Raw genomic sequence first — 22,038 nt, 5'->3', positions numbered from 1 at the left:
TCAAACTTTGCTACACCTTCACTGAAATTCACTTCTGTGCTCTTCATTTATTTCTTTACACAAACTAGCCTTTCAAAGATCTAATTTCACTGTAAGTTCTCCACTCTTAGAATTTTTCATGCTCTAAACACATATTTAATGATACACTAAAGCTCTACATTACAGGTCTTTACACCAGATACACATGGTGAAATATATAATACTGAATATCCCATGACAGAATTTTTTGGCAATGGACAGCCAGCTACAAAGCCATGCATGTACCTGTTGTACACATTTTAACACCACACACATGCTGGGATTGTTTCTAAAGAGTTAAGCTTCTTCCAAAGCATTTGATGATGAAGCTCAAACAGTGGTTAGGATATCAATTATTGTCAGTATGCAGTTAGATGCAGTTACTTTATTCAGCCATATTCTAGTCCAGATGTGCAACTTGTTAGTTGTTAAATGATAAAAAAAAAATCTTTAATGTGTTAGTTTAAATATCAGTGGAGAAACTTCTCCATTGTCAGTTTGAAGAATCCTATTACTCACTTCCTGCTCCATTTTCATTCCTCACTTGATGCTGATCAGGTTTCAGACCTGCTCAGTGCAGTATTGACAACAGTCAATAGTGGCACAAACAGCTTTACAGTTTTATAAATAACATCAACATATTTTGTGTGTGACAAGCCTTTACTTTTCTAGATCCTCATGAATGTTTAAGCTTTTCATCATTCTTTATAGGAGCTAAATCACTATAGAGGGAACATGAATGTGTAAGCTTAGCAAAACAAAATAATATTTTCAAGAGAATTTGCTCTACCTGTATCTGTACAGTTATTAGTTTGGCTGGGTTAATCATTTTCTCAGAACTTCACTCATGGTATTTAACAACACATTTAACTAAAAAAAGCCACCCTTTCCAGATAAGTGCCTACATATTGAATATATAATGTGCTTTCAGTAAGGCTTTCCATCTGAAGGCAGCATTGTGTACTTAAGTACAGAGTTTTTAAGACTTGTTAACATACTGGACATTGCATAGATTCTATTCTGTTACAGACCACTAACATTCAAAATGCTTTGAAGTTAACAAAAATGCAGCTTTACACAGCTATTTTTAAAACCACAGTGCAGTGGGTAAGAAAGAATTGTGTTACATTCCAGCATATTCAGTGTTACTTAATGGTTCTCCAGCATGTTCACTTTGACATGATCTTGGAGCAGGTTTGCTTTTGTTTTGCTTAGATTTGAAATTTCTGAAGGAACATACAAAAAATTAACAGTAAGGCATCTGTAATGCATTAATAGATCAATGTTATCTGCAGTAGCCAATCCAGTGTCATATTTTGCTTAAACTAATTCTACTTTGGTGGATTGAGACAGCAAAGAGATCCTTTTCGATGAATGTATTGTGGAGGGCTTTCTTTTTGTCTTTTTTTTTTTTTAAAGTCATTTTGCATGCTATAATGTGACAGATGAACAAATCCAATATGGAATTAGACCCAGCTCTTCAGCTAAGCTAGTGTTCAAAGCTCTAAATGAGTACAGAAACTGTTTCAAGGCTGAATGACCAAAGGCCAAAATAAGACTGATAGATGACACAAAGTTTGTACATGTATCACATGATGTAACCTGAGTCTAGGACTTTAGAATAAAATAAGAAAATTCTACAAAAGCTTTTAAGTCATGCTGAAGTTAGTCTAATTTCAAAGAATAGTACAATTCTTGGCTTCAAAAAACGTTCACTAGCAGAGAATACTGGAAAACAAACTTCCATGCAGACACACAAGATATTTACCATCTTCAGCACTAAGAGCTAATTCTTCCTTTGGAATATTTATTTTTCCTTTATCTGTGCAGGAAAAAAGGTAACATGTGGTTAGAAAGCTTGCTGTTCATTACAGTGAAACGGATTGTAGTAGAAATCACAAATTTACGGAGAAAAATAAAAGAGAAAAAACAGCAGAACCACAGGAATGGTTAATTCAAGAGATGTTTTCTACTTGTAACGCTTACTTCAATTCTGCATCCAAGAAGCAGTACCATCTTGACACAGTTTCTATCAGCGTGCTGTTACAAAAGTGTTAGTGCATACCTACATCCTGCAACTAGTTAGAAGTGAGCAACAGCATAAATAGAGTCAGAAGATTAATTTGCCAACAACAGCCAACATCTTTCAAAATCTACACCTCCACCCTTCAGTTCACATCTTCCCCATGAGACATGAAATAAACATAAAAACACCAAGGAGCAGGGTGAATGCAGAAACAAATTACAACAGTAAACAATAATAATAGTTTTAGGAGGCTACAGAGAGAGCCCAGGAATGATTCCTAAGTTCAGTCTTGTCTCATTCCATTCTCTTAAAATGAGCCTGGTTTTATTAACTGCTAGAACAGGTGAACCTACTAAACTAAGACAATTTTTTCATGCTTCCACTGACTACTTGTTTGAGCCAAGCAAGCAGCCAGGACAGAACTGCAGTTGCAGCTCATTACTGATTTGGGTGGTTGTTAATATTTTCACCACTGAAAACTTTCTAACCATCGAAGAAAATGTGTGTAACATGGTGATTTTTTGGAAGATGTCTGCTTCACAGAGCAGTGTTTCAAATGAAAAACTAAGAACTGAAAACTAAACCATATGAGAAAAAAAATCAGTTTTACAATACAAACTTCACACTGCTTACTGACAAACAAAAAAAGATAAAAATACTGCTTGGCAAAGTTGTATGGAAAAACAGCATAAGCATGCTTAAGCCAAACTAGAGGTCATGGGAGACACACACAAGCTTTGTGCTCACTTGAGGTAGCTGATGGAATGTCCTCTAGACTTTTGGAAGGCATTTTCCTATCTGCACTCCTTTTCAAAGCCATCAAAACAGGATTTAACTCTTCTTCTGAACCTGTTATGAGACAAAACACATGAACACTGCACACACAGACATGCCTTTTAAACAAGTCACTTTAAAAAAAAAAAAAAAAGCCAACCACCAGTTTCTTCTGGGAATCTGTTTTGACCTTCAGCAAAGACATTGAGCATGCACTGAAAATACTAAATAAATCCAAACATGGCATGTTCTAGAACCTTCAAAATTTCTCAGACTCTGTAAGTAAGCAGAGCATTTCCAGTCTCTCAGGAGCAGAATAAAAAGGTTAAACTATCACACTAGAGCTGCCAACTTAAAGTTATGCAAGTTCTGCTAAATAGCTTGCTTCATTTATACGCTTGTTTCCTTGTGTAACAGGCAGCAATGCAATGCTAAGCTAAACAGCATAAAGTACTGGCATTGTCTTAATATTCAGCCACTCCATCAGTTTTTACCTTCAAAGACAAGCTGGCCAAACTAAAGAATGATCTCAGTCAGGCACTGATTTTATTTCCTCTTTTAATCCAGGGTATTTAGAAGAAATACCAGAATCTGAGTGTTACAGTGTTATTAATTTGAAAGAAATGTCATAGGGGAGGAGTGAAAGGGTAAGAGCATGAAGACTGATGTGACTGACTCATGCTGCTGAATTCCTATGATCACAAAGGCTTACCCAAACATACTACATGTTTGTCAAACGATCTCCAATTAAAAGACTTAATTAGTTCTTCTCATCCTTCCAAAGCAAATATCGTAAGCATTCAATTAAGAAATAGGTATCACATAGACTTTTAGATAATATACTTCAAGTGGACTACCAGAAAAACTGTAGTTATGCTTAAGAACCCAGCACCATGAATTTTAGAAAAGAAATGGCTCACGAGTCGAACTTCCGGTTCCAGAATAATAATCAGAGTTTTCATCTGAAAGCTGGGATCCAAAATTCAAGCTGTCACCATTTTCTTCATCATTATCTTCACGCTGAAAGGCCAAGCTGAACTGAGCTCCTTCCAGCTGAGGAGAACTGCTCTCATCTTTAAGAGGTGTGCTTGTTCTTCTCAATTTCAACAGTTCTTTTAATTGTGAATTATCTTCTGAAGCATCCAAGGATGTGCTCTCACCTTTCCTTCCTACTTCATTTATCTTGAATGGCTTGATCGCTGTATTGGTCTCTCCTTGCAAGGAAGGAAGATCTATTGCAGGTGTGTTTCTCTGTTCTTTTTTAATAGTAGCCCCATCTATTTTAAGGAGCTCAGACACTTCAGGAGTTACGAGATCATCTACAGAAGCTTTTACATTTTGTTCTGGAACTCCATTCTTGATAGCTGTCTTCTGTTTATGACAGCTACATACAGCATTATCATAAGGCTGTGACACTGTCACAACTAGAGTCTTTGTTTGTGGTGGAAACACCCTATTCCCAAACTTTTCTTGTTTACTTAATGCTTTGGATATTGGAGATGAAGCTTCAGATGCTTCTTGAAGAAGTTTTTCCAACGAGCTACTGAATTCTTTGAATTTTTCACTATTTGAAACAGTAGTTTTTTCTATCGTTTCTTGCATTTCTTGAGGGTGATCTCCTTCTTCTTGACGTGCCATACACATACTTTGACTAGTTGGTATTTTACTTTGCATTTTCTTATCCATATTTTCCAGCGTAGAAGCTGGTGTTTCACAGACATCTCTCAGTACCTTCTGGAAATTAATATCCAGTGCTTTACTTTTAGCCTCAGACAGTACAGATGTTTCCTGCAGCAACTCACCACTGTGATGACAGGACATGTTTCCCACTTGCATATCAGCTGTCCTCTGCACTGTGCCATCCATACGCCTTGGTTTAGGAGGTGGTGTTTCAGAAGCCTCCTTCAGCAGCTTTTCCAGAGAAGAACTCAAGCCATTGTCCCTACAGGGGGCAATAGACTTTTCAATGGTCTCACTGATCTCTCGCAGTGTTTCTCCATCATGCTGACAGGCAGTGTTTTTAACTTCCATCTCAGCAGTCCTCTGCACTGTCATGTCCACACATCTTGGTTTAGGAGGTGGTGTTTCAGAAGCCTCCTTCAGCAGCTTCTCTAGAGAAGAACTCAATGTACTGAGCTTGGAAGGAACAACAGACTTCTGTACAGTCTCACTGATTTCTTGCAGTGACTCTTCATCATGCTGATACTTTGTGTTTTTAGCTTGCATTTCAGCAGTCCTCAGTACTGTACGCCTTGGTTTAGGAGGTGGTGTTTCAGAGGCCTCCTTTAGCAGCTTTTTTAGAGCTGAACTTAAGCCACTGACCTTAGTAGGGGCATTAGATTTCTCTATAGTCTCAATGATTTCTTGAAGTGATTCTCCATCATGCTGACAGGCAGTGTTTTTAACTTCCATCTCAGCAGTCCTCTGTACTGCCACGTCCACACGTCTTGGTTTAGGAGGCGGTGTTTCAGAAGCCTCCTTCAGCAGCTTCTCTAGAGAAGAACTCAAGCTGCTGACCTTAGAGGGAGCAACAGACTTCTCAACAGTCTCACTGATTTCTTGTAGTGACTCTTCATCTTGCTCATACTTGGTGTTTTTAGCTTGCATTTCAGCAGTCCTCTGTCCTGCACTGTCCGCATGTCTTGGGTTAGGAGATGGAGTTTCAGAGACCTCCCTTACCAGGTTTTCTAGGCTCAAGCCATTGACCTTGGAGGGGGCAAGAGACTTTTCTATTGTCTTGATGACATCTTCAGACAGACCAGTATCTTGGTGGCATGTTGAATCTACACTACAATTAGTTTGTGCTGTATTATTCACGGTATCAATCGTTTTCATCCCTACAGCTAATTCAGAAGGTTGATATGCAATGATTTCTCTGGGAAGGTTTTGCTCAGAGTACCTCTGAGAACCTCTGGGAGGATGTTCTTTTGATGAAACAATATTTTTATCTATGTGTTCTTTAACTTCTTGCCTTTGAAGACCTGTATTTTCATGGGGTTGAGAAATGATTGGCTTTTTGACCAGCTGGACAGCGTCTTTACCTTCTGTGGGTGTCACACTCAAACCTCTAAAAGTAAGAAATCCCACAGGCGGTTTGCATGCCACAGAATCTAATTTCCCTGTTTTTTCTTCCTGGGATGCTTGTGTTTGATGTTGGCTTAACTCTTGTTTGCTCACATTATCTCTGCCCTTACCTTTCTCTGCATTTCTGCCATAGGTTATAAAAGTATTATTACTAATAGCATTATTTGGAGAAGAAACATCTTCCCTATCAATGCTATTTTGTAACTTAACTCTATTATCCCAAAAGTTTCTCAGACTCTGAAACTGTGAAGGACTTGAAATTTGATTCTTGGACATCTCATTACTCTTCTCTTCAAAAGACAAAGCCTGAAAACTGGACTTCTGTTGGGAAAAAGCAGCAACTTTTCCTTTAAATGCTTCTTTCCCATTGTTATCTTTGATTTTAGGGGAAGCTGAAGTGACACCAACTCCTGACTGCAAGACACTGTCTCTTGTCAATTTTGTATGTTCATTAACTTTATCCTCATATGGAAGTGGTCTTTCTGTTTTTTTAACAGCATGGCCTGATCCAAACTCAGAAGAGTTTTGATGTCTGTTTTTTGAAGCCTGGATTGCACATCTTAATTCAGCACTTAATGTACTCTTGCTCTGATCATCTAATCCATAAGGTAAGTATAGTGCAGTTGGTTTTATTTTGTCGCTTTCTTTGAGACCTTCTATTGCACCACCACCTGATGTATTAATATGGATACCAACTTCTTTCTCTCCATGACTGGGGATAGTTTCCTGCCTTTCCCAAAATGCTCTAATCTCCCTAATTCTTCTTTTTGCTCTTATTGCCTTTTCCAATACACATTTCTGAGCTGGTAACACGTGTTCATGACGTTTCAAGACATTTATTTTATTTTGTTGCTTGATTTCTTCATCAGATTCTTTTGCTTCAATTCCTGTGTAGTCAAGCTCACTGAGGGATTTCTCATTTTGATCCTCATTCTCTCTACCGTGCTTAGGTTTCCTCCTCTCTTTTATCAGTTGTATGTCTTCTGAAATAAATGTGGTGGGTGAAATAGCATTCAGTTGTTTATTCTTTCCATACAGTAACTCTTCTCTAACCTGCATTTTTCTATCCACACTAGTTCCACTGTGCTCTGTGGGAAGAACTGTTCTGGTTGTAAAGTTCACTTCTTTGAGTTCCCCACCTTGGGATCTGGCTGATTCAGTTTTCCTATCTTCAGTACCAGAACTTCTTTCAAACCAATCTAAGACTTCTGATACAGAGTCATCAGCCACTTCCACAATTTCAGCACCATGCTTGTCAGGCTTGAAAGCGGTTTTAGCATCTCGTTCCTCAACAAGATCAGGCTTACCTTGTTGAAGACCTGCAGAATTTATATCTGACAGTTCTTGTGTTTTTGTCTCAGCAGAAAGCAGATGTTCATCTATAACATAAACAAGCTTATCAGAGATAGGAATTAGACAAGACTCCAAAAAATTTTAAATCTTCAAAACCTCATTTTTTTTGTTTTGCTTATTGGGCAGGGGTGTTTTGGTGTTTGTTTCATTTTCTTTGGTTTTAGGATTTTTTGCTTGTTTATTTAAACTTTTAGCAGATTAAAGAGCTCTCTCCGTGTGTGTTTGAAAGAGTCACACCACATGCAGCGATAAAAAATTCCTACTGGAAAAGGATTTTTCCTGTTGGAAGATTAGTCATATTATTTTGGCAGTGGTAGCATGCAAGATTGGTTATCCATATTCTAAAGGAAATGGCTCTAATGAAGGGGAAGGTTTTAGTGGAGAAGGAGAAGTTGCATATTTGTGTTCCTCAAGCTACAATTGGTTTACTACCAAAAACAGTCAACAGCAGGACAGCAGGAATTCTTCAGTTCCCACCCAGACACATCTACCAAATTTTAATAGAGGAAGTTTACCCAAGCACCATTACGTCACCTTCATCATCCACAATAAAGATGGCTGACCATCCAGGCTCTGGATGGCATCTGATAGCAATCTATTAAGAATGCCAACAGAAGATACTCTAAAAAATTTTAACACATTAGAGAATTAGATTTAGACCTAGAAATTCTACAAAACATAGCAGGGTGTTTCTGCTATGTATTGTGTTTCTTAGTTGTTAATTTTTAGGTACTAGCAATTTGAACTTCAACATATATGGGTTGTGTGCTATTGCATTCTCTTCCTTATTCCTATCAGTCTCTTACCAGTAAAGTTTTTGAGAGACTTTGATTCATGGCTCAAAGACTTGGAGTTATTTTCACATGTTTGGTCAACATTCTGTTCATTTTTGTTCTTTGGCAGAATATTGGTGGAGGCCTTCTCTGGAGTTTCAGGTTTCTTAGGAGTAATGGTCTTTGTCTGCAGTGTTTGATTAACAAGGGAGACTGACTCATTAGTGCCATTAGGACTGGATGCCGACGTATCTTCTTGTAAACTATCTATTGTTCTCACTTGGAGAGATGATGAATAGGTTTCCAGAGGCTTTCCAGTGTAAGTTTGTTTATTCTTACAAGAATCTGATCTATTAGCATCATTTTCACTAGTCTTCACTTCACTGGATTTTAACAAATCAGACTCTCGTGTTTCTCTTCCATGATGTAGCCGTGGGCTTTGCAAAGGTTCTTCTTTTCCTATGCTAGAAGAGAACCTCACTTGTTTTAATTTTTCCAGTGAAATTTGCGCGGAATCTTCTGCTTCTTCCACAAGAGAATTCCTGTCAGCTTCCCCTTCTAAAATAGATATGGTAGGAATACTGTTCTTACTCTGAACATCGAACATGTGATTAGCCCGAGCTTCTGAGTCAGTGGAACTGGAACTTGAACTGCGCTTCAGAATGCCCCTGGGCAGTGCACCAATGCCATTAAGCCCCTGGGTCCGTTTTGCTGGTTTGGGAAAAAAGTCTTCTCCCTGTGGCACAGGATTAGTTACTTTGTGAACTAATTTTCTAGCTTTGGGGACGGGACGCTCAACCAGTCCTTTCTGTGATTCCTCAGCAGGTGCTTCAGAAGGTTTCTTAGATGTCTCCATTCCATCATTTAGTAAGTTTGCTTTAGGTTGGCTCTCCTCTGAAGGTAACAAAATTTCTGCAATATCTGTGCAGAGAAGAAATCATGAATTTACACAAAATTCAACTAAACAGAGGGGTATGATGCAGTGCAGATCTAGAATGAAGTGATTACATTGATAAAAAATACTTGCAGCAAAACGCAGGAGGAAATTCAATGTAAATGTTGATTTTATTTGTATATAACAGGAAACCTTAACAGGTGAAAATCTTCTAGCTAATTCACACTCTTAGAATGGAAAAAAATGATAATTTCAAAGATAGGGAGCACATCAAATTTTTGATCAGCACAGTTCATGCAAGGATTAAACTTTAGAGGGAAAGGGCAGATTTTGAATATGCAAGCATATTTTCAGGTGCAGAAGTTAAACAGCAGTCTACAGAAGAAAGTATTTTCAATTTCACATAGAAAAGTTAAAAAGCAAGAATGACTTCCCAGTAGGGATATGAAGATTTTTTGAATTCTGTTTGTGCACGTTTCACTTCTCTATTAGCAAGTTTCATATTAGATACATAAGAGTAATTGATGTGTATCAGCCTGTTAATTACAATTTCAGATGCCTGAATTGTGATAAATCATCACTTATCCACTTGCTTGCAGAGAATTCTACAGGAGATGTGAAATTCTAAAATATGTTGGACTGAGGAAACACAAGAAAAAAAGAGGTTTGACTCTTCTTTGAGCTAATAGCAGCAGTAACTGAAAGGTCATAATGATAGAAATTTCCTTGAATATGGGATTGCTGTGTTCTCTACCAGTGATTCACGACAAGAACACTTCAAAAGGAATGTGTGAAACATTTATTTCCTGAGTATACTCATGTTTTACATGATGTTTGAAATGAACTAGCTGATAAATTAAGTAGAATAGCTAAGGTTTGAAACCTGTTTTATCCTACAATAAGAAGCAGTGGAAGTAAAATTAATTTCCATATCCACCACTAAGAAATTCACAGTCATATTAATATTTACCCTTATTTGATAGCTGAGGTAGAATGGCTTGTCTGCTTTCTGATTCTCCGCTGTTCAAGTTATCACTTGATAATGTGGAATTAAATGGATTTCTCCTTTGCTAAAAAAAAAAAAGACACGAACATTATAATTGGAGTCAAGTTACTGTATCAGTACAGTCTTGGCAGTATAAATGAAAGTTCAGTGATTTCCTCTGCCTCACTGCTCTGTCAGCAGTGTCTAAAAGCACGCTTCTTAAATTGGATGCGTAGCAAGACATCTAATAAATCTGAACCACAGAACTATAAGAAATGCCAGCAACAGCCTAATCTTTCTGAAATTACCAAAGCAGAGATAAGACACCACTTAAAGACAGCTGAAAATTCCAAATTCTTGCAAGGTAAAAAAAAAAAAACAAAAACGTAAATCTATTTCTGTACTTTAGAGATATTGGAAGAGAGCAAGACTTATTTTCAGTGCCTGACAAAGTTGGAAACAATGTCAAGCACAGGCATACACTGATTATAGCTGTAGCAGCACTTTAGGAGTGAAATTTTAGCAGTTTCCATCATCTCCCCCCAAACAAAAAGCACTCTTTTTTTTTCCCATTATTTTTCTTCCTCAAATCTCAAATTATCATTATCATTCAAGCAAAGAAACACACAAGATGTAAAAGATAACATTCTCTACGTTCAATACTGTCTTACTTTCATTGTTGATGCTGCTGCCTTCACAGATCTTCTACCTGGATTTTCTAACAAAGAGGTCACTGGGTTAGAACTGCAAAGAAACAACATAACTTCAGCAAACAGGCATCACTTTAAACTTTTTCAAAAAGCTGATATTCAGTTGTACATACTGAAATAAAACTTCTTAGCACACAGTTGTGCTATTCAGTATTCTCATCACTCTCAGAAGCAAAACTTCTTTTCGTAGCAAGAAGAGCAGCAACAGTTATCTTGCAAAAATTTCTTTCCCTGTTAAAGAATTGAATGCAACTTCTCCTTGGCAGTACAAAAATTACATTTTTGGTACCTTCTAGAATTTCCTGAGCAAGCTTTATGTAAATGTAGCCACTCTCCAAACGACATCAGTATTACCACAACCATCCTTGTCCTATATGTTTACTTTTAGGACCAAAACTGAAATAGAGGGAAGTGTTAAATCTCATCAAAATAGAGTTTTGTAGTGTCCAAGAAAAAAAAAAATCAGGGTAACTCCCACACCACTATAGTAAAGGTGTGGCATGCCACAGACAGCAGGAGATCCCCTCAGAGGTACGCTTTACAAACTACTCCTTCAACTAAGATCTCATCAAATCACAGATTTTATAGCTACATGAAGTTATTGTGATCCTGACTAAGCATAACTCAAGTAAGAAGAAATTTAAGAAACCTCCCCTATATTATATAGAAAATATTGACTGATTGTTGACTGATTGCAAAAGGATGCAAGGTTTTTTTTTTTTCCACAAAACACTCCAATTTTGTTTACATATTGAGTTAATCTAAATAGCCCAGATATGAAAAATGTGTTTTGTTATATTTTTGAGGTGGAACGTTGATGGGGGTTTAAATACGATCTTCATTTAATAACCACTTTATCTATGAAGAAAATCCCTGCATTAACTCACATGCTTGAAATTTGGGGGATGAGTACAAGAACAATCTAAAGCAGAAAAACAACTACTCTCCATATAGGAAATATTACTTTACTTTTATTCATCCCAGTTCCTAGAAGAAAAAAAAAAAGCATGGCTGTCAAAGAGCTCAATCTTGATGAAAATTTTAATTTATTTTCAAAAATATCATTCCACTTTAGTTTGTGTCCTTAGCTTAGAAAATAAAGTTCTGAGATGACATATATAAAGAATCTTTGTTTTCCCGAGGTGGAGTTTGGGTTCTTGTTTTTACGAGCACCTGTGCGCTCCCTTACTTTATGCCTCATCTTGACCATCTGCTACTCAACAGGACAAACATGATTCAACCCGTTCCTTATTTTAAAGGAGGACTCTGTTTATATGTACTCTGGATGTAAAGAAAACTTAAGATGTTCTTCTGCCTTCCATTTTACAAGTTCATAGAATGGCTTGGGTTGGAAGGGACCTTAAAGGTCTCCTTGTTCCAACTCCCTTGCCATGGGCTGGTTGCCAATCACCAGCTCAAGCTGCTCAGGGCCCATCCAACCTGGCCTTGGGCACCTGCAGGGATGGGGTACGCACAGCTTCTCTGGGCAGCAGTGCCAGGGCCTTACCTCTGAGCATGGAATTTTTTCCTAACAGCTAACCTAAATTTCCCCTCTTTTAGTTTAAAGCCATTTCCCCTTGTCCAGTCGCTATTAGACCATGTTAGAAGTCAGTCCCCCTCCTGCTCATCATCCATCAAGTTATGGGGTTTTGGTGGTTTTTGTTTTTTCGGGTTTTTTTTTTTAGGAGACCTTTTTTTGTCTCTTTGGTGTTTCTTTGTTTGCTTGTTTGCTTTCTTACATGCAGGGAGATAATTTTTAACATGATTACTGAAATTACTGAACACACATTCCACAACAGTTTAATGCAATGCTACTTCACACTTACCACAGAATAATGAAGTGTTATTTTGGCATTATGTACTGAACATGCTGCTATAAAGTGTAAGGCTGGGGAAAATAGGAGGAAGTTAACAACAACAACAACAACAACAACAACAACAAAAAAAAAAATCAAGATTCTGTAACTGCACATCTCAGCACAAGGTCTGAACAGAGGAGTTTATGCACATACAGATGGGAAAGGTGAACAAACTACTTCCAGATATGCTGCATTTGCAAGGCTACTCTAAGACTGTTCATGAAGCCACATTAATAAATACTGCCAGACTACAGACCTGAAACAGTGCAATTCAGCAAACTAGTGCTGAAAAACACTGCAGATCCAAACTCCATGTAGACATTGGTGGGACCAGACAGGAACTTGTCACCTATTCAATGTTTTCTGATCGAGGGAAGAAGTAAACCTACAAATCATAATTTGAAAGATTAAGTTCCTTTAACACTTCCTTTGTTCAATAATCAGCATATGGACAGATGGTATCGCTGAATGGAGGTAATATTGACAGTCTGAGTCACACCATCAAAACTCATTCTGTGCAAGGATATCCTTTCAGAGGCACTTCACACAATTGGCCTCTGGTAGGCAAGAACAGCAATATGGGATACAATGCACCTCTCCCCCTGCCTCCCCCCCAAAAAGGTGGGATGTCGTAGCTTTATTATGGGATTTTGATATTTAGGGTGGAAATGAAGATTATCATGCTAATTTTAACAAAATAGTTGTGGACTGATTTCTGTTGCAGCTAACATAGCAGCATTCTGACAGAAGAGCAATTGAGTTGGCCCCAGGACTCTACTTCACCCTTTGTGCTCACAGAACTACCAGAACTTAGCTAACTTCCTCCACATTCAGTTAGAAATGCTTTGGTTCACTAACAGGATCCAGAATAACACAGGTCTGGTCCCAAATCTGAGGTTAGCAGTTGTTTAGCTTAAGCAAAGTCTACAAGTCAGTGATGATCTGAAGTCCACTCTTAGGGGAAGAAAGGGGACAGGGGAAACAAACAAACAAACGAACTCTAAAAAACAGAAGTCCCACAAACTTACTCTTGATAGCACTTAAAAATGTATTAAAAGCCCAAGTGCCTGAATTCAATGCAGCATTTGGACACCACTAACTCACTTTATGGAATACCAAGAACCAGAACGATATTTGATTTCCTCCTCTTATTTCCAGCCATCTTGAGACTGTTGCGTTGGAAGAGGATGAAACAACAGAAATTAATTCCCAGTGGCTGTGATATCTTAAAGACTGAATCAAATGTCCCTTCTTGCCACACCAGCAGGTAGGACCACTGATTTCCCAAGATTGTTCCTCTCCCTGAGTTTCAATTATTAGCTGCTGCCATTACAGGAAGGCATGCAGCCATATCATATCAGTCCAGCATCAAGATAACAGAAAGGAGTATTTTAGAAACTTGTGGCACCTTCTGCACTTTCCCACCTGTGATATTGTGTAGATTAACTTCAGTTACAGTGAAATAAGCCTGACCAAAATCAGAAGCAATGAATTGCACTTGATCTTGCTACAATTGCTTGCTTCAGCATTTCACATTTTAGTAACCAATAATCTGAGATATCTAATCAAATATTTATGCAAAGCAAACTACTAAGTGGCCAGCCCATGTGTTACAGATTTCTTCCTAAGGTCTGCTTCCAACAGTATCATGAATCCTGGACTGTGAGAGCTTGCTTTATAGGGAATATCTTCAGCTACTGGTGAGTACGAGCACTCATAATGAAAGTGTACAGGCAAATGGCTGGAACAATTTGGAGCAAAGGGCAGGAGAGAATCCTGCATAATAATTATAATTTTTCACATGGGTGCAACCCGAAATAAATCATCAAATCACTTCAAGTTAAAGATCACAATCACGCTGTTCACATTCCAAGCACATAGCCTACATGCTCTTAAACTTCACTATGCTAGATATTTTTTAAAGACACTGCCCTAGAAGTTTATTACTCTTAGATTAGTCAAAAGATCTGTGGAGCTGTAATGGTGAGAACAGCATAAAGCTGTACTTTAAAGGATCATCTCCTTTCCCTTATGTGAAAGGCAGCAATCAAAATACCGTAACAGATGCATTAAACAGCAGCATGTCTTCTGCTGTCCATTAAGAAATAATCCTAAAATCTCTAGAAGATAAAAGCCAACCAAAAAAATACCCACATTTAGTAAAAATGAACACTTTCAATGTTATCAGCCAACTTGGGAGGGGAGCTAAGCTCTTTCTTATGCAAAGGAAACTTAATCATTATTATTGTACAACTTCATTTTTAGGGAAGTTTTTAGATAAACTTTGTTTGAGTTTCAGTACAGTATCAGGCGTGGATAGGACAGACACATCTCCGAGTTCACCGACAGCAAAAGGTAAAGGCTAAGAAAGAACAATAAAGCAAGCCAGAGTTGTTAAGACTTACATCAATCTTTTGTATTGTTCATCGTGAATGTTTGTACCCATTTTGCAGACCAGGAAAGTGAAAGATGGAACTGCTACTGGATATTGTACAAGTGCATAGTAGGAGAAAGCCTTGCTGCAAAGGAAAAATAGATGACGTACAGAGAGGGACATAGAAGACAGACAAGAAGATGAAAGTTCACAGAAGCAGTGGTGCAACCAGAAATAAAAGTCACCCTATAAGCAGTTCCAGTTTTTACCTCACTCTGTTGACTGAAAGCATAAACAATAGATATGTTTGTTATAACCTAGATCTTGTTTCCTCAGTGATTTTGAGAATCTGGCTGTTGACATACATTAATTGCCACTTGCTGTCACCACAGCAATTCTTTTCAACTGCAGCCTTTCTGAAAGCTTTTCAACGCAGCAAATGAGTTGCTAATGTAGGTATTTTAGAGAAAAAGATAGTTCTGTCAGAAGTCAATTCAGGACGTTTCAAACCAAGATGCTTTGTTTGAATTTTACAAATTTGAGCTAGGGAGAATACAAAAAAATCCTCCTTAGTTAAAAAAAAAAAAAAAAAAAAAAAAAAACCACTTTTCATCCTGCAACAAGTGTAGCCATTCAGTCATGCCCAAGCTGACTGTTAACATCAGCTCTTAATCAAAGCCTTTACCTTCTGTAGTGATTTCTTTTTCTTGATAGAATCACATCTTTTTTTCCTCAGATATCCAAACTTTCTGATTCTTTCCCACATGAAGTATGCTTGGTCTTCTTAAAAAAAGCCTGAGAGGTCTCAAATGCATTTTAAAACTCCAGCTGAAACAATAGCCTTGTCTCATTGAGCAATCGAATGAAGAGAGGTAGTTATTGACCCCATATTACAAGGGGACTTTACAGATCATGGCCTGCTATTCAAACCAGGAAGTCCTGGTCTCACTTCTGGGAGCCAAACAGAATGGTGGCATGAATATGACTGTGGGACCATCCCACGCACAGCTGGCATTTTTCTCCTTCTAGATATAAACCAAACATAGCTGCATTCAAATACAGAGCAACTAACAGTGCATAACTATGAATTGTCAGCCCCTCTTATGAATTGATTCCTTGGGCCATTCCAGGGAAATGTTTGATGATCTCTGAAAAAAGAGAATACTCGAAAGGTACTTACAACTCACATGTTTAACCAGTTCTGACATACTTCTGTTAACTGTGACTGAGCAGACAGCTTACCTTGAACTAGATTTCAGTTCTTCTTCTTCTTCTTGATGTTCCACAATGCCATGTAGTTCTGGCGGTGCAAAGACTTCTTTGTTAACATTGCTCACCCAGCTGTCCTTTGCTTTGTTTGATTTGCTCTGACTCACTTCAGCTAAGGCATGAAAGAGGGATACTGTTAACTCCCATGTGTTCATACAAAATTTCACAAGAAGTAAACAGAAGTATTTACATTCAGTCCTACAGCTATTTCAAAAGCCCACTGCACTTGAATGAGGTACAGAATTAGATCTGGTGCATTCTAAAGAATATAACTATATTTTGATACTACTTCACATATTTTTCTAATGAATTAACATTACTACTCCAACAGTACCTGCTTTACAAATCAAAGAAATCCCACATAGAGTTTTCTATGACAAAGCGACGGCATTGGCAGACAGAGAAATAGCAAGAGACATCACTGGATAAGGAACTGGTTGAATGGGCATATGAAAAGATGCAAGTAGCTCACTGCTCAGGTGGAAACCAGCAGTAAGTGGTGTCCTTCAGTTCTGTATTTATTATTTTCACTGGCAGTGTGGACAGTATTATTCAGAGCATCCTCAGAAAGTTTGAGGGCAGCACTGGGCTGAGTTGTACAGCTGACACTATAGAGGAAAGGGATGCTGTCCAGAGGGACCTTGACAGATGGAGCTGTGCAAGCCTCATGAAGTTCAACAAGGACAAGTGCAAGGTCCTCCATCTACATCAGGGCAATGCTAAGCACAAACACAAGCTGAGTGAAGGATGGGTTGAGAGCAATCTTGAGGAAAAGGACTTGGATAAAAAGCTCAACATGATCTGGCAATGTGCACTTGCAGCCCAGAAAGCCAGCCTCATCCTGAGCTATGTCAAAACAGCACAGTCAGCAGATCGGGGAGGTGATTCTCCCCTTCTACTCCGTTCTCATGAGACTCCTCCATCTGTGGTGCTGTGTTAAGCTCTTGGGCTCCCAGCACAAGAAGGATGTGGAGCAGGTCCAGAGGAGGCCACAAGAATGATCAAAGGGCTGCAGCATCTCTCCTACGGAGACAGGTAGAAGGAGCTGGGCTTGTTCAGCTCAGAGAAGAGGCCAGGGAGATCTTACAGTGGCCTTACACAGTACCTAAAGGGAGCCTACAGGAAAGCTGGGGAGTGTAGCGATAGGACAAGGGGTAACAGGCTTTAAACTACAAGAGAGAAGGCTGAGATGAGGAATTCTTTACTCAAAGGGTGGTGAGGCATTGGGATATGTTACTCAAAGAAGCTGTGCATGCTCCATCCGTGAAGGTTGGATGAGACCTTGAGCCACTTGATCTTTTGGGAGGTGTCCCTGCTTGTGGCAGGGGGCTGGAACTAGATGATCTGTAAGGCATCTTCCAACTCAAACAGTTCTGTGATTTTAAGCTTTCCACAGTAATTCTGGTAAAGACTGATCCTGTCGTTCTTGCTGTTAGATGTACATTGGGAAAGAAACAAAACCAAAAAAAACCTGTGTCCCTAGGAACCAAACAAAAGTAAGGCATAGAAAATTGAAAATGAAGTTCAGTAAATCAAGTTAAATACTCTGTTTCTGCAGCAGTAAATTGAAAATTGGCCATGATTTTCACTTAAAGAGGTAAGTGTCCCTTATGGATAGAACTATCACAACATAGGAAGAAGGTAAATACAAAAACCAAAATCTCCACCTCATTTAGCAAGGTCCATACATCTACCTTCCTTTTTGGAGCAAGACAGAATACAATTCCAATAACTCCTTTTAGAATCAAATATTACATTATTTCCTCTAATGTCTTTTGTGCTTCTGCAACAGTTCAGAAATTTGTATGGAAAAAAAAAAAAGCAAGATTTTCATTCTTGTTATCCATACACGCAAGCAAGAATTATCTTGATAAGAAATGAGTCACTGAAGCTAAGGAATTGCACATAATTTTTAATGCAGCAGCATGCCCCTTTGTTCAAGTAATTGGATTGGAAATAATTTTTGAATTAAAGTTTCCTTCAAGATATGTCTTGAAGTACTTTAACCTGTAAGTAAGTTACTATATACTGCAGCTAGAGCTTTACAGCTGATTTTCATAACGTTCAGCAGTCCAAAACCAAAGAACACTCCTCACTAACCACCTGTTTTTCATTCTGTTTCAGGCCTTTTCTTATTAAGTCAAAAATCCAGAACCTGCCCCACAGTAATCAAAAGATGACTAAACTGCCATTATCCAAACTTATCTATGGGAGCATAAGATTTGAGAAGGTGTAACGTAGTGGAATTCATCACCAGAAAATTATGCTAAATTGTTGTTTAAAAAATTATAGAATGCAGCAGCAGTAATCTACCCCAACAATGATAAGCATCTCACTTGCTTCACTAGCACACACACACACACACACACACACACACACACACAAATCCCTTAACAGAGCTTAAAAAAGGAATGAAGATTACAAATTTTAGTGCAGTTTAGTGCGGGTGATATAACTCTTGCCTTTTAAGAGGAAAGGATTTAGAACTATGGGAGGTTAAGAGGGGACATGGGCCTCTGAGAAATAAATCACTTCCTGTACAAAGAATAACAAAAATATACCAGTATCTTTAGATAAGAGAACCAGATGCAGGAGAGATTTATAACAGGTCTATAAAATCTTGCATACTATTTCACATATGCTTCTATTAATATGGATCTCTCTCTTTCTTTCCTGGAGATAATGTTAAAGGCGATCAGCTCAAAACCAGAAAAGGAAGCGCTCACCTCTTATATGGAAAACCTTGAGACAAAGCATAGTAAAAGTTAAAAGCAACAGCCTTAAAGTCTTACAGAACTTAATGGACAAATCGATAGGAAAACAAACACAAACAGACAACCAAAAACCAGGAATTCATCCTTTAATTTGAAAATACTTAGGTGCAAATGGTTTGCAGTCTGGCCCTGTTCATAGGATCTGTGCATGTTACCTGGCACCCAGATGCTGGGGAGATGAGCTTTTGATGTGGTCCAGTACAGCAGCTCTCATGTTCTCCTTTTTTGTTTTGCTTCTCTCCAAACAATACACTAAATTTACTTTTGATATTAAATATATTATATGCCCACTTTCTTTTTTTCCTCTCCAACAGAGTTTTAAAAATACAATATTAAGTCTCAGAAATCTCAAACAGAGCACATGAAATCTAGAAAAGTTGTACTAAAGAGGAAATACCTCAGTTTGATACTTTACATGTTGTGGATTTACCTATAGGGCCTCAAAAAAAGAAATAAGAATGCAGTCCCTCCTGATAGGAATGCAGAGGGCAGTCCCTCCTGATAGCACTTAACACAGACAGTGTCCATACTGTGTCCTACTCCAATAGGAGCCAGGAAGATGACTAAGGGACTGGAACATCCCTCCTCTTGGGAAAGACTGAGAAAGCTGGGACATTTTAAGCCTAGAGAAGAGATGGCTTGGGGGAACCTTATCAACATCCATAAATACCTAAAGGGAGGGTGTAAAGCCAGGCTATTCTTGGAGAGAGGGAAACTAACACTCTAAATTACATATAAAAACCTTCTTATTAATAATTTCCTGTTCATAAGACTAACATACTCTTCTTGCGTTTCACCTACTTAACTTCTGACATTGCTGTAAGAGTATTGCCTCCATACCAGCCTTTCCAAAACAAAACATGAGCTAAATGCTTACCAAGAGTAGCAGGCTTCCTTCTCATGGAAGCTCTGATAATATCTGCTCCGTGGATCTTATCTCTATGCCTTTTTGACTTTGCTTCATAAAACCATTGCCCACTCATATTCTTCAGCTGAACATCATCATTGACTTTTTCTGGTAAGTGCCTGAGGGAAATAAATAAATAAATAAATGAGAGACATTCACACTTTACTTACTTGCAACGGGCAGAATAAAAGTAAGTGAAGTAAAATGCTAAATGTGGTGTAAATATACAGGTTCCCACAAATACTGAATGCAAGACAAGAGGTACAGCAAAGAATGTGGCAGAAAGTACTAAGAAATAAAAGCTACTATTTTTTTCTGCTGCTTTATCTTTCTGTTGTTTAACAGACACAGCAAAACACCTGTTGCAGAAATCAAATTGCATAATAATCTAATTCTTCAGATATAACCACAGCATTTATTATGTATTATGCCCCAAAGCACAAAGAAAAGGGAAAGCCTGAATGCATTGGTAATGGATGCTCAGTGATCTGCCACAAAGGCAGTCTTCACTGCAATATATATAAATGCAACACAGAGTGTTATTCTTACACAAATTTAACTTCAGAAACTACTTGAACACTTATCTGAACTATAAAGACAAGCAAGATACAGCTTCTTGGCAGACATGAAACCAAATGCTCTTATGGCTACACTAAGTGTGTACCTTCTTCTTTTCTACTCTGTAATTTGCTTTATTGTCCTCTGAATGCTGACATTTCTTACAGCCTGAATGTTTTTTTTGTTTTTCCAGAGTGTTTTACTCTGGAAGTGCTTAGAGCTGTAGTGTGTCAGAAGAAGCTGTCTCAGCGTGCTATTTCCATCTTCTAACCTGTTACTTCCCTTATTTTATTAAGGCAAATGACCTTTATCCTTGTTACCCTCAGAGGATCAGTAGAAGTAGCTTCAAAAAGATGTCTTGCTCTGATCATCTTGCAAGCCAAGTATGCCCAGTAATGGCAGACCTTGACTTCATGCCTCCAAAGGCCAGTTTTCCCAAAGGTAAGGCTGAGATAAGCTATCAGGGCAGCACAGGAAATCTGTGCCAAAATCAAGTCCAGGGCTGTTCTGAGGCTCAGAAGATGACTTTGAAAGCTGTTCATGTGGTACTACTTCTATACACACTCTCCAAAACTATACTGGACACACGCTACCATTTTTCAATAAATTCTTATGCAAATGCAAGGAATGCCTTCCTTACAGAGAAAGGCAGCAGTGTTACCCTGCTTGCATGAGTCATGCCTTAGCAGAATAAGGAGTTGTGAACAATTTGAGATTGTTTTCTTTCCTTCTTAGGCATATAACACACTAAGCACACGCCTTATACATGGCATGGAGACTAACTGCAGACCAGGAAAGTTACCACACAGATTTAGAAAGTACTTAAAAAAAAAAAAAAAAAAAAAAAAAAAAAAAAAAAAAATCAGAATTAATCTACCTTCTCCATTCATGATTCTGTAAACAACCTGAAAACACAGCCAAAGGGAGAATCAAAGAATCATAGAATCACTCAGGTTCAAAAAGACCTTAAAGATCATCAAGTCCAGTACGAGTCTTAGCATCATGACCTAACCATACTACCCTAACTCTAACAGCCCTCTGCTAAATGAGCACAACATCCAAGCAGTTTTAAAACACATCCAGGGATGGTGACTATACCACCTCCCTGGGGAGCCTACTCCAGGACTTAACAACCCTTTCTGTAAAGAAGCTTTTCCTGATATCCAACCTAAACTTACCACTGTGCAACTTGAGGCCATTTCCCCTCGTCCTGTCACCTGTCACCAGTGAGAAAAGACCAACCCTGCTCTCACTGTAAACACCTTTCAGATATCGAAAGACAGCAATAAGGTCTTCCTCAGTCTCCTTTTCTCCAGAGAAAGCAAAGCAGTCTACACATTACTCAGAGACATTAAGGCTAAAGCAGTTACACACTGCTATAGGACGGTAACATCTTCCATCTTGGCCCAACAACCAAGGTCAATGCCAATTTTATACTGCTCGTGAGTTAGGAGAATCTTCTTGCCCAGTCATGCAGCTACAATCACAGCCCTTTTATTAGAGGTTGCAGATTTGACTGCAAAGAATAATCATTCACAATAGAAAAAGGATACTATGAGCCAATCCCAACCCTCATGTTAAAACAGACCAACCTCACCTATCACTCTACTCCTCCTTCATATTAGTATGGCAGGAAATTATAAGGTTTATATAGTTCCTCCTGAGCAGGTGTAAGACTG

The 22,038-nt window shown here is 38.3% G+C and overlaps 1 protein-coding gene across 2 annotated transcripts in view; it reads right to left on the bottom strand.

Moving 5' to 3' along the window:
* The window catches only part of SYTL2 (synaptotagmin like 2), a 51,240-nt gene that overhangs the window by 10,527 nt on the left and 18,675 nt on the right, over positions 1-22,038 (bottom strand). Inside the window, exons 3-11 of one of the 2 annotated variants that reach the window (XM_042820605.1) lie at positions 19,772-19,920; positions 16,094-16,232; positions 10,580-10,652; positions 9,894-9,993; positions 8,062-8,949; positions 7,210-7,281; positions 2,792-2,893; positions 1,787-1,840; positions 538-585 (exon numbers count right to left, since the gene is read on the bottom strand). In XM_042820605.1, coding sequence (XP_042676539.1) covers positions 538-585; positions 1,787-1,840; positions 2,792-2,893; positions 7,210-7,281; positions 8,062-8,949; positions 9,894-9,993; positions 10,580-10,652; positions 16,094-16,232; positions 19,772-19,920 — 1,625 coding nt within the window. The other variant, XM_042812524.1, reaches the window with a different exon arrangement.

Source organism: Centrocercus urophasianus, unplaced genomic scaffold (assembly GCF_019232065.1).
Source record: "Centrocercus urophasianus isolate 14NV4802_14NV808 unplaced genomic scaffold, USGS_Curo_1.0 seq_1, whole genome shotgun sequence".
Lineage (NCBI taxonomy): Eukaryota > Metazoa > Chordata > Aves > Galliformes > Phasianidae > Centrocercus > Centrocercus urophasianus.
Note: the sequence above shows the minus strand (reverse complement) of the source record. Positions and strands in the feature narration are given on the sequence as shown.